The 14,456-nt window shown below is 40.6% G+C and overlaps 1 protein-coding gene across 1 annotated transcript in view; it reads right to left on the bottom strand.

The window, feature by feature from the left end:
- itchb (itchy E3 ubiquitin protein ligase b) overlaps positions 1-14,456 on the bottom strand; it is a 31,599-nt gene that overhangs the window by 8,888 nt on the left and 8,255 nt on the right. Inside the window, exons 4-15 of the mRNA XM_069659822.1 lie at positions 12,128-12,252; positions 10,523-10,657; positions 10,233-10,278; positions 9,942-10,123; positions 8,684-8,918; positions 6,263-6,358; positions 5,751-5,925; positions 4,498-4,567; positions 3,712-3,796; positions 3,444-3,572; positions 1,328-1,400; positions 413-484 (exon numbers count right to left, since the gene is read on the bottom strand). Coding sequence (XP_069515923.1) covers positions 413-484; positions 1,328-1,400; positions 3,444-3,572; positions 3,712-3,796; positions 4,498-4,567; positions 5,751-5,925; positions 6,263-6,358; positions 8,684-8,918; positions 9,942-10,123; positions 10,233-10,278; positions 10,523-10,657; positions 12,128-12,252 — 1,423 coding nt within the window. The remainder of the gene's footprint in view (positions 1-412; positions 485-1,327; positions 1,401-3,443; positions 3,573-3,711; positions 3,797-4,497; positions 4,568-5,750; positions 5,926-6,262; positions 6,359-8,683; positions 8,919-9,941; positions 10,124-10,232; positions 10,279-10,522; positions 10,658-12,127; positions 12,253-14,456) is intronic.

The following is a 14,456-nucleotide window of genomic DNA, read 5'->3' as shown; positions in this document are numbered from 1 at the left end:
TTTCATCTACCAAAGGGGGGCGCTGGAGAAAAAGTTTGGGAACCACTGCCCTAAGCTATAAATTTGAAGAGGTAATCAGAGATAATAAGAGATCTAAAAAAAGGAAGAGGATTTGAATGAGGATCTGTTGAACCCCCATCACTGTAGCATTAAAGTCTTTATTAACTGCAGTTAAAACATGGATACAATTTGTCTTAAATTTGCACAATTAAATGTTTTAAGGCCAGCAGCAGACAACCCTGTGGTTATTATAGCTATGACTTCATTACATTGATTTTACATTCCACTGGGGAAGTGTAACGACCTAGACAACATCTCTTTAGCCGGAGGAAAAGTAGGTGAGACACAGAACCTGAATAGCAAACAAGGCTGCACGTAAGAGCATTTCTTCCCAGAGGGCAGATCACTTTACCTGCTGGAAGGAGTCCTCAAACAGGGTTTTTCTGGTTACTGTGATCTTGATGTGTTGAGGCATCGACAGTTGCTGGAGAAAAGGGAAAATGTGAGAGGTGTTAAACGGTCTGATGTGCTTCCAGTGGAAAACAACTAGCAAGTGATGAGTTATTCACAATTCAGAAACACGGGCTGCTTGGTGAGGTAGCTGGTTCCAACATCAGATGTTTGTCATGGCATGGTTTAGTACCCAGGACTAAATACTGACATGATAGCAAATATAGAATAGTCCAAAAAGGTTCCTCTTGTCTTCACTGAACTTATTAATACTTTTCTTATCAATAGACAAACTGGGAAAAGGCCAAGGTCATTCGGTCAGAGAGCAACAAGCACAACCATTGGATCAGGGAGGCCATTGAATTCCGGTAGAGGGCTCAAAGGACAGTGAACTGGGACGAGGGGGCATACATGTCGTCCCACACCTGGGATGCTGTTCTCATGAAGCTGTCGGACAGCAGGGGGCGTGGTCGTCCTGTCAAATCTGACAGGATTAACAACAGCTAATAAGACACGTCACAGCAACATCATGTGACTCCTGGGTAGACGGCATTCGAAACATGTCAAGGTAAACAATACCTTGAATCATTTGTCTATTGATGAGAAAAGTATTAATAAGCAAATACAGAATGGTCAACATTAGCGGCAGCTATCTTGGTTGTTTACAAAAATTCCTCAATGGCGCTTAAGCCCGCCCAATATTAGATGAACTGTTGTGATTGGCCCGACCTACACTATGGAGGGCTGCTTACTTGTGAAATTAACGGCTCTAGTCCTCAAGTGCTCTGATTCCATCCATGTAATATTCAAAGACTCAAAACAGCCTGGAAAGAAACATGTACTCAATGAGAACTTGACTAAAAGATTTGGCTCCTACCTGGCACCAGAATCTGAAGTGCTGTACTTTGGCTTTGAAGTCTCGAACGTAGGTGATGTGAGGTCCATTTTCACTGTAAACGACAAGAAGCAAAGACAGACACTCTGTTTTAATGCAAAACTCAGACACGTGTTTTTTTTAATCTGCTAATATTTGTTGCTGTGTACATGCACCATTTCCCTTCTGGTAGATAAAGCGTATTATAAAATCCACATAATATAATAGTAGTTAACAATGTGAGGAATGTTTTCTTTATGTTTCTGCTCCTCTCAGTTCATACGGTCACATTCTTCTCCAAAGTCACCAAACTGGTTTTTCCACCTCAGAAACCAAACTAAAGTAATTATAACTCTTGAGTCATGCTTTGCATATTACCTTGAATTATCTAGGTGTTACATGGCTGAGAATGAAAGCAACTGAGACTGACCCGTTAGTCATATCGGGATAATGCGTCACAGGATTCAAAAATAGAAAAAGATTTCAGAGACAGAGAACTAAAGATTCACCATGTTCAATGTTAGTATCAAACACCCAAACCTTTGTTACTGTAAATATAAATACTTTGTCCTAACACAAGCTTCAAGGGTTTATCTTACTGACTTAGTCTGCAGTAGCACTAAGTGGGTTTCCCCGACTGGAAACACACGTTACTCATTCATTTCTGGCATGCCGAAGTTCTGGAAAGACTAAAGCCAACTTGTTATTGACAGTGACTCCAGGCCAGGTTTTCATGGTACATTAGTTACCAAGGCGTTACTAGTTTTCATTGTTTCATGGTTTCAACGTTTCTGCTGTGTCTGTTCTAATATTATCTGTCTCAATTAAACTGTATTCCAGACACCTTTGCTCTTTTTTGATATTTAAATCATCAAACACCTGGCAATGAATATTGTCCTTTGTGGGGACATGACACTGAGGGCTTTATTTCAATATATTTGAGTCCTACTGTACTGTGAATTGCACATCAGTCCTGGTCTTTCTAGTGATGTAACACACATGGAGGTGAAACCAACAAAGCAAGTCTTCAATAAAAAAATGCTGTTATTACAGGTAAGTGATCTTATCCCCAAAGGTGTATTATTTTTGTTTTGAATTCCTTTGTGTGGGACAATGGGACTGATTCTGATCATTTTCAACCATTATCCATACTTACATTATCCAAACAGAGCACGGCTCTCAACAGAAAATATTTTTGGTAACAGTTGCTTCTCTTTCTCTCTCTTTTATTCAATTGTTATTCAGATTTTTGTTCCTCAAGCCAATTTCACTAAACCTTTCTGCATCTGCTTCGACCAGTTAGTGATTTTATAATATCTCAGAAAGTCCTTTAAAAACAAGACGCATGTTTATGTTGCGGATATTAAGATGTTGATTTTTCTAATATCTGCTAGTTACAAAGCAACAGTCAATAAATATCATCAGCAAATGTGTGTCTCTTTAAAGTAATAACCTCGAAGATTTTTATTTAAATACATGTCTGTTAAGTCTCTATCTATCGCTGAATGAGGTAACATAATGGTGATTGAGCCTATGGCCCACTGATGAAAGCCTTTGCATTTGCAGTATTACAGACTGGGTGTCTGTGGCGACTTTCGCGGAAAAAATCACAAGCGGCGCCCAGTTAGTGACGCGTTTTCCATCAGCCAGCAGTGGTTGGTCTGCCAGAGAGGGTAGGCGGAGCTAAGCGGCTGCTTTTCCGGTCTCAGCAAGTGTTGCAAGTAAACAATATGACAACGCTCAGATGAATGCAAACAGTCTACAAACAGTAATCTACTATGGCTGAACAAACAAAGAAAAGATGGATGACTACAGATACAACTTCAAAAATAAGTGAAAATCCAAAGAAAAAGAAACAAACTCGACGCTCAGATGAAGCAAACAGTCTGAAGAGGAAAGTGACCATCAGCCAGGAAAATCAACTGGAGCCGTGGACGTCACACATGCAGCACTGTCTGGATATCTGGGAAGTGTGCTCCCGCAATTACCGTCTATCGTCATAGGTGCCGCCAAACAGAACAAAAGTTCTTCAAGATTATAACTTTAAGTAGTAAAGTTATGTCAGCTACATGTCCAGAAAGTTTTGATAAAGCATAAAACACAATAGAGGAGGACATACAGTGAAGATTTTCCAGTGCGAGGGTCGATGTAGGTGGTCGTCCTCCTGTTGTGGTCGACGAAGTAAGGAATTCCATCTACAGTGAACCTCATCTCCCAGCCCTCCGGAAGGGGCTTCTCATTCAGCAACCTGAAAAATAAGATTAAAACAACATTAAGTCAGGATTTCAGGAGAACCTTAAAAGGACACACGTATAGTGCATTTACATTTCTATCTCATGTGCAGCAGATGTGACAGCAGTGGAAAATGCAAACAAACACAAACATACCCCTGTGTTCGTGGGTCCTCCCACTGTGTCGCCCGCGTAGGGTGATGTACATAGTAAACTCTGCCATTGGAGTCTGTTCTCTTCTCTGAAAAGAAACAGTACAAGGAATTGTTTCATTATTCAACTTGTAGGCTCTCATAAAACACGAACTTAACACATTTTGAGACATCGGAGGCTTGTAGGGATTGTATTATATCCCCCAGGCCAACTATAGTATCTCTATGCATGTCCTAACTCCCTCTGTATTAATTTGTTGTAACTTTATGTGAAAAACAATGTCCATGTTGTGTTTATTGTATCTACTCAATCTGTCTGCTAAAACTTTTACACATTAATTAAGTAGAAGTCAGATTAGTCCACTGATAAATCATAATTAAATGTAGTAAACCTGCACAAGTGCTGGTCACAGAACTTTGCATTTCTTTTTGATTGTTTTGAGCAAAGGAAGAAATGTAGGTCATAGCTTCCTGTTTTTCACACAGACATGCAACTTCACATCAAGATCAGAAGGTCACATAGAACATTCTCGTATATGACGATACACCCTCACACCACCCCTTTACGTGGAAATGTGTGTGAACCCTGGCAGTGATGTTTTCATTGTTACAAAAGAGGCTTACAGGAAATCAGGTTTTGGAACTCATTGTTAAAAGCTACATATTTTAGACAAACAACAATTCTTTATTAAGTTAAAAAAAAGTTATTAGAGTACTAGAATAATAATAAAATGGAATACAAAGTATCTGAATCCTGTGTTTTTAAATTGAAAAGCTTTAAAGATCTTACCCCAACCATGTGGTAGTGGCCCGAGAGGATCAAACTCCTGTTTCTGAGCGGCTGCAGTCTGGTCCTGTAGCTGCACAGAAGACAATACCAATAAATGATAGAACTCAAAAAAAGTACCTGAAGGCAAATACAGTGTTATTGTTTTGGGATTTAATGCATTAATAAATGAGTTACCTCAGTCTAAAAGGACTTAAATTGAACTATAACCTTAAACTTGCCTCTGACCAGTAGCTGGGTTGCAGATAGGGCAGCACCATATATCATTTATCAATCACAATTGCAATGTTCGCATGTGCAATAGTCACATCGCAGGACGTGTGATAGTGAAACAAATTAAGTGAAACATGTAAAGCTGCTACTTTATTGTTGCTTGGTGCCAAACGTAAACGTTCCTTGTTTCCCATCACTTATCTAGATGAAAAGTCTGATTTAACATTAGTGCAGCTTCTCATCAGAGAACAGACTCTTTGCGTTACCTGCCTGTAAACTGTAAACAAGCACACAACGCTGCTGCCGTTACGGATCATGTTGGGGGGGATAATCGAGGCAGACACTCTGTTACGCGAGGAGGCTTGTAGGTGACACTATTCCCGTTATCAGCCGCATCTCTCCCCACTGCTGGTTAACGCTGTGGGGTGTTTGTGTGTGCCGACAGGAAGTAGGAGACGTGAGCTTTCGTTTCAAAAAGTTACCATCGCCGAGCTGATCGTGCTGATTACACATGCATTTAAACACCGTAGAAATGATAGATGACATAATGTATAAATAACACAACTGCAGCCCACAAGTCTATTTCTATCTATTTTATAAAGAAATGCGTCGCTCCAACTGTTCTCTATACTTTTTATAAGGGTGTGAGGATCTCTGAACCAAGAGTGGTAAAAGTAGGAGAGGGGGGGTTTTGTTTTGTTGGAAATAGACTGAAAAGTCCCAAATTATTAAATGTAGGATAGTTAATTGTTTATATGGACATGAAAACACACTGCATTTATCTGGTATATCTATTATTATCTGTCATTTTTAAAATCGGAATAAATATTGCAGAACAAAACAGTAACGCAATTTTAAGAAGATTTCTAGCTTACAAACTTCACTACTAAGCAAAAACCTTTTTAAACTCGCTTATGGAGGTGACACATTCTGTTTCATCATGGCATATTTTACAGACCATATGAGTCACCATATTCCAGTTAATGTACACCCGCATTACCACACAGTGTCACAGTATCATATTAAATAAAAGGAAGTCTCACCCCGAATATGAACCTCTGGTTGAATTGCTGCATGGCGCCTTGAAGCTGGCTGCGCTGGTGCTGCCACTGCTCGTAGTTACGCACTGTCTCCATCGTGGGGCGCTGCCACGTGGTGGTTCGTGTGATGTGATCGACGAAGTAGACCCGTCCCATCTGGTCGACACGACGCTCCCAGCTGAAGAGAGATGTAACAAGTGAAGACGGGAGAAAGAATAAAAGTGATCACAGGTAGACTGGCAAAAAAACTAAGCATAACAGTCAACAAGTCTATGCACTATGTTTCTATAAACAATATATCACAATGACTTATAAGTAGTTGTAGGATATAAGTAGTTGTTGTATTTCATGACCACGCATGTTTCCAAGACTTTTTAAAAAAGGTACTCATCCAAATATTCCAGACTCATTACTTTTTTCTTTCACTGTGGTCTTGGGGGGAGATGGGGTTACACTACTCATGTTTTTTGTATTCTGTATCAAAAAAAGAAACATCAAAAGGGAGTTAGTTTTACCCAGGGGGCAGTGGTTCAGGGCGCTCCCACGTCGTTCTCTTCTCCACATGATCCACAAAATACAACCTGCCGTTCTGATCCACCCTCTGCTCCCACCTGCGATAAAACAACAGCAATAAAACATTATGTAATGGTGCACAGCTCCAGCCCTGCCATTATGGTTATCTGTGGATTTAAAAAGCAGCTGCACGACATGAGTCATCATTCTACAAAGGCAGCAAAGAGCCGGTTCAGGCGGTAATGCTGTCACAGTGACAACACTGAAACAGCGGTAATGGTAATGGAGTCAGTTAGTCACAAACACTGCATCAATGTAAAATGCCATAAGTGACAAACTGTGTTTGTGTTATTAGTGTACAGACACACCTGTGTGCCTTTTCTATAGACCAAAAGTAACATGTCACCCTTTTCTATTAGTAACAACAAGCTCTGTGTGTCTGAAAACATTTGTCCCACATTAATCAATAAGCGTGCACTCCTAGCTGCTTTAGTGTTCTTAATATCTTCATATGAATTTCAGTGAAGGCTTGAAGGGACATGGAAACCAAACCGACCAGAAATGCAACCTCGTTCTTGTCCTCACACTCACACATCCTTGTGCTCTTAATGTGCATAAGGAGTAAAAGACTTTGAAAAAGCTCTAAAAACTCCATCTGTCTATCGCTGAAATGTTTTGGGGATTGTTGTAAAAGTTATCTTAGAGCTTGATGGACTTTTTGCTTAAGATGACGGAGTTTCTTTGGGACACACAAATCCTTCTTGATCCCTTTATTAAACATGTTGATCATATTTTTGTTTGCACTCTGCTTTAGTTTGCAAAACAGAATGAGCCAGTTTTGAGAGCTTCTGCACTACAATAGTATCACTTTGAACTAGTGGTGTAATGCAGTGGTCCTCAAAGTGGGGTCCGCGAACCACAGCCTGGGGGACCGCAAAATAATTGTAATGAATTTATGATAAATTATAAAATTGTGCTGTATCATTAAAAACTGCATGTCTACAGATGAGGACCATTTGCACCACTGAAACAAGTATATTGTGTCCATTACTCCCACCCACGTTTACTATGGACCAATGGAAACTGATATGATTGTGACACATGACGTCCATCTGTCATGAATCACTCAACTCAGGTCGCAGCGAACCGTTCCTGCAGCTGTCTTGCTTCTGTTAATTTTCTGAAAGCTTTCGAGATCAATAACTTGAAAAGTATAAGAATTTTGAATAAAATGACCCTCCGTTTTAAACTATACAAGTGGTATTAACATGATTCAAATTGAAATGTTTGTCTGTTCATCACTATGAAACAGGTCTGAAGTATTTAGGTTGATAAGTTTTACAATACAAAGAGTTCAAATGGCTTCTAAGAGTGCAAACTGTACTAAGCATATGCTTAATCGGTGTTACGATTATGAGGGGGTCCTTGGAAAATGCTCTCCTCTGTAAGGGGTACCTTGCCCCAACAAGTTTGAGAACCGCTGGTGTAATGGATCATAGTTTACCTGAGATCCGTACAGATCATGATGTAAATTAAGTGTTTTGCTGCCTCTAACTCCTTATGCAGAGTTGCAGTGAAAAGAGACAAGACTGAGTGCTGTGTTTGACTCTTATTTGTAATGATTAGAGGTGTCATGTGGGCGTGAACGATACTGCGTAGATGTTGTGGCAGAAACTAATCACAAAAGTTTTGGGAGGAAAAAACCTTCACAGAGCGGCTGCTGCAAGCCTGGATTGGGCAGTTAGTTTGCTAAACCTAGCTTGACAACGACAATTTTGTGGTGCGTTTGTGTGATATTTTTAACAAGAGGTGCAGGGCATCCGCTCTTCTCTTTTCACTCTCACCGCATCTGCATTTATTTTGAAGGAACTAGCTGGCGGTTGCTTGTGATAACATTCGGGAGCTCAAGGCACCCAACTTCTTCCCACAAGCTGCTGTAGCCTACTGTGTGGATATGAACTTACCGGTACCCTTCTTACACAAAGTTAGATTCTTCTTCATTCTTCATGATTCTTCATGTTAAACGGAAGCCACTGCTGCTATGTAAAAACCTTGTCATGCACTAGACTGCAGACGGATTTATGTTTTGAGTTTGTAATGTTTACTTATGATGGGTCCCACTGATACTGATATATATAATTAAGACTGTTGTAGTCCAAATGTTTACATTAAGCTGCATCTAGAAACGTTATTCAGTTTAGATGAAGAGTGACAGTCATAGAGGAGCGTAAAAGTCAGTATAAATATCCTTTATTTTTCTTGAAATATGATCCGATCGGTGACTCAAAAACCGTGAGTCTAGTGATCCGTTACCCTCCCCTACTTTACACTATCATGCTATCACCGCTATACCCTTTCATGTTAATAACTTCCATTGCCAAAGAAAAATGCTCTGCTCGAATGATTACAAAGTGAGAGCTCACCCAGGGGGCAGCGGTCCGGGGTTGACAGCAGGGACTCTGGGAGTGACAGCCGGGGTGATGCTACTAGTTGGTGGTCTGGTGGCTGCAGCTCCGGAGCTGGAGGCCGATGTGGAGTTCATGTCTGAGCCTGAGGATGGACTTGAGTCTGGAGCTGATGAGGCCGCCGTTCGCACTGGTGTATCAGGAACTGACTGACCATCACTAGCGTCAGCAGCAGAACCGTTGCTGGACAATGCTGAGGAAAGGATAAGACAGCACAGAATTAAAGTTTACAGCCTCAGACCAGGGCAGCAATTACAGACAAACAACCACACGACGAGTAAAAGACAAAATAAGAAAACAGTTTTGAACAATGAGGGATGTCTTTGCAGCTTAAGTTGGCACCAATTTTGATGCTTTTAATGCTTTCCAGGGCAAACTAGGGCAGATTTGAAGGTTGTTCTTCAAACAATAAGGCCTTGCCTGGACATGCGCCGTCTTTCTTATCTGAGGTTAATTGACAACATTCACCAAAACGCCCTTTCTGGCAACCTTTTTTCCATGACCAACACAAGACGTTGAAAAGCCAAAAAGAGGTTGTTGATAATAAAAAATCTGACGACACATGCTTTTTTTTTTGTATGGAACCTGTATAAGGCTAATTAGTTTAAAGGGAGAAAACGTTCTGGGCTAAAACGACTAAAATGTGACCAAAACTAATGAGCAATTTTGTCTTAAGACTAAAACTAAATCTAAAATAGCTGCTAAATTTAAAACTGTTCTGGTCACTAGATGCTGGTCTCCTGGAATTTGGAGAATTTGTCTACCTTGTTCCTGATCTCTGAAAGAACCTTTCATTAGAGGTTAAAGAAGCCCTTCAAATATATGCAATCTGCATACAATAGCCCACCAGTGTACAATTTCATGACAGCCTATCGCAATACTCAGAAGCTAGTAGGGCTCAAATTCTTTTCAAACATCCCTCTAACATTGAAATGTGTAACGTGGTTGTTGTGTATTAATTTTTAATTTGTTCCTTTTACATTAAGCTTTATTATTATATATATTTCACCCTGTTTATTTAATTGTAAAGTGTATTGCTGCAGAGTGTGTGTAAATAAAGTGTTGGCTGAATATAGCCTCAGGGTAAATGTTTGACATTGATTATGTTGTGACAGAGTCCACAGTCAGCGCAGGAAGAAAAGCACTTGACCTTTGTCTCCCTCATGTTCTGAGTATAAAGTGTCTAAAACAGATCGCACTTCAGCTGATGTCTGACCTGGTGATGAGTTGGGTCTGCGGGGGGTCGGAGGAGGAGGTCTGGAGGGCCTGGGAGGTCGGAGAGGCCTCGAGCTCCCTGATGACACCAAAGGAGACCCTGTGCCATTCGCTGGCCTCCTGCCACTGGGAGAGGACCTGTGCTCTGTGCTGTCCACAGCTGGAGAGCTGTCTCGACTCCGCCTGCAGAGAGGGAGGGAGGATGGAGATAAATAAAGCAGGAAAATAAGAAGGAACTACAAATGTGAGACTAGTGAAACTAAACTGAAGATGGGATATATAAATATTTTACCTTGTGGTGTGATCGCCATTAGGTTGTGATTCCCCATTTGATGTACCTGAAGTAAAAACACACAACATAAGTAAAGATGAGGTAGGAGTTGACTTGTAATTAGCGTGACTGTATTAAACCCTGCTGATATAAATAAAATATAATAATAATAATAATAATAGTAAAAAAACAACAACTCTTGGAACTTGAAATTTAGGGAAATAGTATTATTATCAGGTACATTTACAAAGTTAAACTCAAATAGGCACGCTACGTGCTTTTATAAAACTGTTCATCCTTCTGTGACTCACTGTGATGGTCCGCTTCAGCGTTGGCGAACATCTCCGGGTCGACGGTCATACCATCCAGGCAGACAGACAGGTCTCCAACCACGTCTGACTGATCTCTGTCTGCACACAGCTGCAACGTCTGCACCACCTCGGAGACTACAGCAAGACAGCAGAAAGTCGACATGGTCAGAGTCGGGGGGAAAGACAATGAAATGCATCACCTGGTATTAATGATGAGCCAATCAGTGAACAGATGTATTGTCTCTTTAAATTTCATCAAGGTAGCAGAGAAAACACCAGCTTGCATATTTTTAGTGGTAATAATATACGGTAATCTTTACTTGTCTCAGTTTGGAGACACATTGCAGTTTATATTATGATAAATTATCTAGTTAAATGAAAGGGAAAAGATCTGCTGTTCAGCATCAACCAGCTCTTGACATGTGATTTAGAACCAGAGTTTACCGTCAGTAGCACTGCTGGACACGGTCCATGCATAAAAAATGACCAGGCAGGGACTGAATGGAGTCTTTATAAGGAACAAAGCAAAGAGAAACAGCCCAAAAATGTACCAGAGAAATAGGTGAAGACAAAACAACAGCCTTGTACCGATTACAGTGGAGTTTCTCATGCAGTCATTTTTTAATATAATACAAATCAGTTAAGGTTTTAAAAGTCTTTCTACACTTCAGGGTTGCTTGCTTTTTGATTGAGGCATCAAAAGGCTTAAACTGTTTGGAAGTGTTTTAGGCTGATAGGAGTTTGGCAAACCTTTAGAGTGCAGGAAATGAGGGTAGGGTAGCCGCAGCAGCTACAACCAATGAACATTCAAAAAATCTCCAACTTGATAAACTGAAATTTCATCAACAGGAAAACCATGAAAACAAGTGAGAGCCAGTGTGGGTTTGGTCAGTCGCACAGCCTCTGGGAGTGACGGTGAATTTTGCAGGCATTCCGGTTTAGCCAGCGTTTAGCGATAAGGACTTTCAACCAAGACTTCCTTTTCCGTGCGCTGCATTGTTTACAGTCCAGTTGGCAACTTGAGTTGTGTTTGGATCAAAAGTGAAGTAAAGTTCGCCCCACCTGACATGTCTACAAAATAAACGCTGTTATTTCTTGGTCCATTCCATCCCCCGGAGGAGCGCAAGTTCATCTGTTTGTGCCGAGTCTCAGTTTCACTGTAAATAGTAAGTTACACAGAGGCTGCACTCTGAAGCCGAAAAATAAACAGATTTTCTTGTGATTGTCGGCTCTTAAGTTTGCATTCATCATTTCATTATGCTGATTAGTAACAAGTCAAAATGAAGCTTTGTCAGGTCTGTCGTCAGGAGATCATTTCTGATGCATTCATTCGGCTTTCACAACTCAGAGTCAAGCGACACAGTCAAGCGGATTTGTCTCGAGTTGAAATGTTGCATCAAGAGCAGATTGCTAGCTGAACTCGATGCAGATGTCGGTTTATACAGAAAATAAGGAGCAACAGAGTCGACAGATGACGCTGATGGGAGCCGGGATGTCATTACGGCCCATTATGTTGCGCCTGCTTTTGCTCTCCACACGGAAGAAAAAACAGCAAGTGTTTTTGGTGTGTGTGTTTGTGTGTGTGCGTGTGCATCATCCACTCACTTTTCATGTCGTTAGACTTGAGCGTGTCACTGACGTTCAGCGTGGCCATGCCGAGCATAACGTCCGACTTCAGGGTCTGGTGGCTCCAAACGCGAAACACCAGTTTGCTGAATGGAGTCACAATCCTGTTTCAAACAAAGAATCAGTTAGTTGTCAGTTAATCAGTTAATGCATTAAAGATTTTAGATGACAGGATCTGATTTTAGGAAGTCTTTCAGGGTTCAACTATAAGGAATTGAACATTTCATAAATCACAGTTTAAAGCTCAATAGTTGTGCTTTTTTGGTGAGCTATTTCCTCTTTTTCAGCAGGAAGTGTAATATGTCTTAACAACAAGGCTGTTATTAAATTTAAATGATATTGTGAAAGAGGTGTAGTACTAATAGCAACAAGGATAAAAGATTAAACGTTTTTTTCTTGTGTTTTTTTACTGTTTATGCTCTCATCAATAACCTATTGCAGAAGACAAAGTGAAAGCAACGAGGAGTTTGTGAACAGCATCTGTGGCTTCGTGGGCAGTAAAAGTCTCTTGTGAAATCAACTCAGACAATAAAGCTCAGGAGCTATTCGGGGACAACGAGTGTCTATAACCATCAATGTGACAGTTGTTTAGATAGCTTACACCCTCAGCAGCCCCGGGACAAAAACATTTGTGGACACACGGGCTCGGGTCACATTACATCCCATAGTAAACACTTGTTATGTAATACCTCTGCCCCCATGGGCCCAAGAGAAACTGTAGAAGTCTATATTGAGGAGATCGCTGTGCACAGCAGAGGATCGTGGACAGGCTAAAATTAAGAGGACATCTGATGTGTGAAAATGCTGTGCTGTGCGAGTGCACTAAGTGTACAGCATATGTTTAGAGACAGGGTTCCTGTAAATGAACCGGACACACTCTCTCACCAGCGTGTGGCATTTTCCTTCTATCTGCCAACAATTTGGAGATTGCATATCTGTTCTTTAAACTGAACAAACACAATTATCTTGCACTCAGTTACACTACAGACTTCCTGAAAACATAGTGCAGCTGACTCATTGCGTGAAAACTGCTGCTGGCCCAAAGTCAGCAGTCTTCAAGATCGTCCTTAAAGACAAACCGCATTAACAACCGCACTGCTCTCGATAATCACTATTTAAACTCTCTAGGGGAGAGTAGAAAACCAACAGCCACCACAGTTTTTACATCAAACCCTTCATCACATTTGTCTCAGTGTGTAACACATCAGAAGTGTTTGCATTATTTACTTGAGCTGTACTTTTCTCAGCAGCAAGGTGAGGAGGCTTTTAAGTACGTGGCCACCTAATATCACATGTACCGTACAATTCTGTGTATAAGACACTTTAAATACTTTATTTTTTAATTTAAAAGTGTGCTGCGTCCTATACACCGGTGCGACCAATATAGAGTACAGTATAAAATGCAGAGAGAGGTTTGTTATTGTGTTGCGGTGGCAGACGATGGCGCTATCCGGTTGTTAAGTCTTTTTATATCTTTTTATGTCGTCTTTTTATTTTTTTATTACAACCTTTTATGGTTTTTCATTGCTTTTATTTTTATTTAATTATTTCATTTATTTTTCTCTTAATTTGCATTGCTCATTGCTCGAAATGCCTGTTTCTTGTTTGTCAATTTTTCTTCTTTTAAATACCCTCGGTTTGGCCTCATTGTTGAAAGTTCCTTAAATCTGTTTTGAATTCCGTAATCCTCCTGAGTTCCTGCCTTTGCTTTGTCTGTCAAAGCACTTTGTAAACATTCTGTTTTTAAAGGTGCTATATAAATAAAGTTATTATTATTATTATTAAGTGGTGACGTCACAACTCCGCATCTGTTTCTGGGTCAAGCCGCTACATCTCCTCACATGCCGCAGTGCTGTTTCGTGTTTATTAACTTGATTGTTGCCAACGCATCACGGACATGCATCGTCCTGATCGCCACTGCAGCCGCTACCCTCGCAACAATCAACGTTACTGTAAGCTGCCAGCTACCGCTAGCTGACGCAACGGTAGCGAGCAGGATTGCAAACTCGACATGGGGAATACAGATGGTAGGCTGTAATTTGTGTGTTTTGAATGTGTTTTAAATGAAAATACATTGAAATAGTGTTGAAATAACTTTCATACACGTTTTATTAATAAATAGCTGTAGAAAACCTTTTTCCTTCTGAGATACCCTCAAAAACAGTCTTATATTCCTGATTTTACGGTAGGTGGACTCCTTCTTGTCCACAAAGTTTTGTCCCCATTCTGCAAGCGTTAACCAACACAATGTTAGAGTCTCACAGACATTGCAGTTGCCTCCAGCTGGCATTACAAAGGCAACTGCCTC

This window comes from Semicossyphus pulcher, unplaced genomic scaffold, assembly GCF_022749685.1.
Source record: "Semicossyphus pulcher isolate SPU_LCO1_2020_fin unplaced genomic scaffold, fSemPul1.0.p SCAF_13, whole genome shotgun sequence".
Classification (NCBI taxonomy): Eukaryota; Metazoa; Chordata; class Actinopteri; order Labriformes; family Labridae; genus Semicossyphus; species Semicossyphus pulcher.
This window is presented reverse-complemented; position numbering and strand designations above follow the sequence as displayed.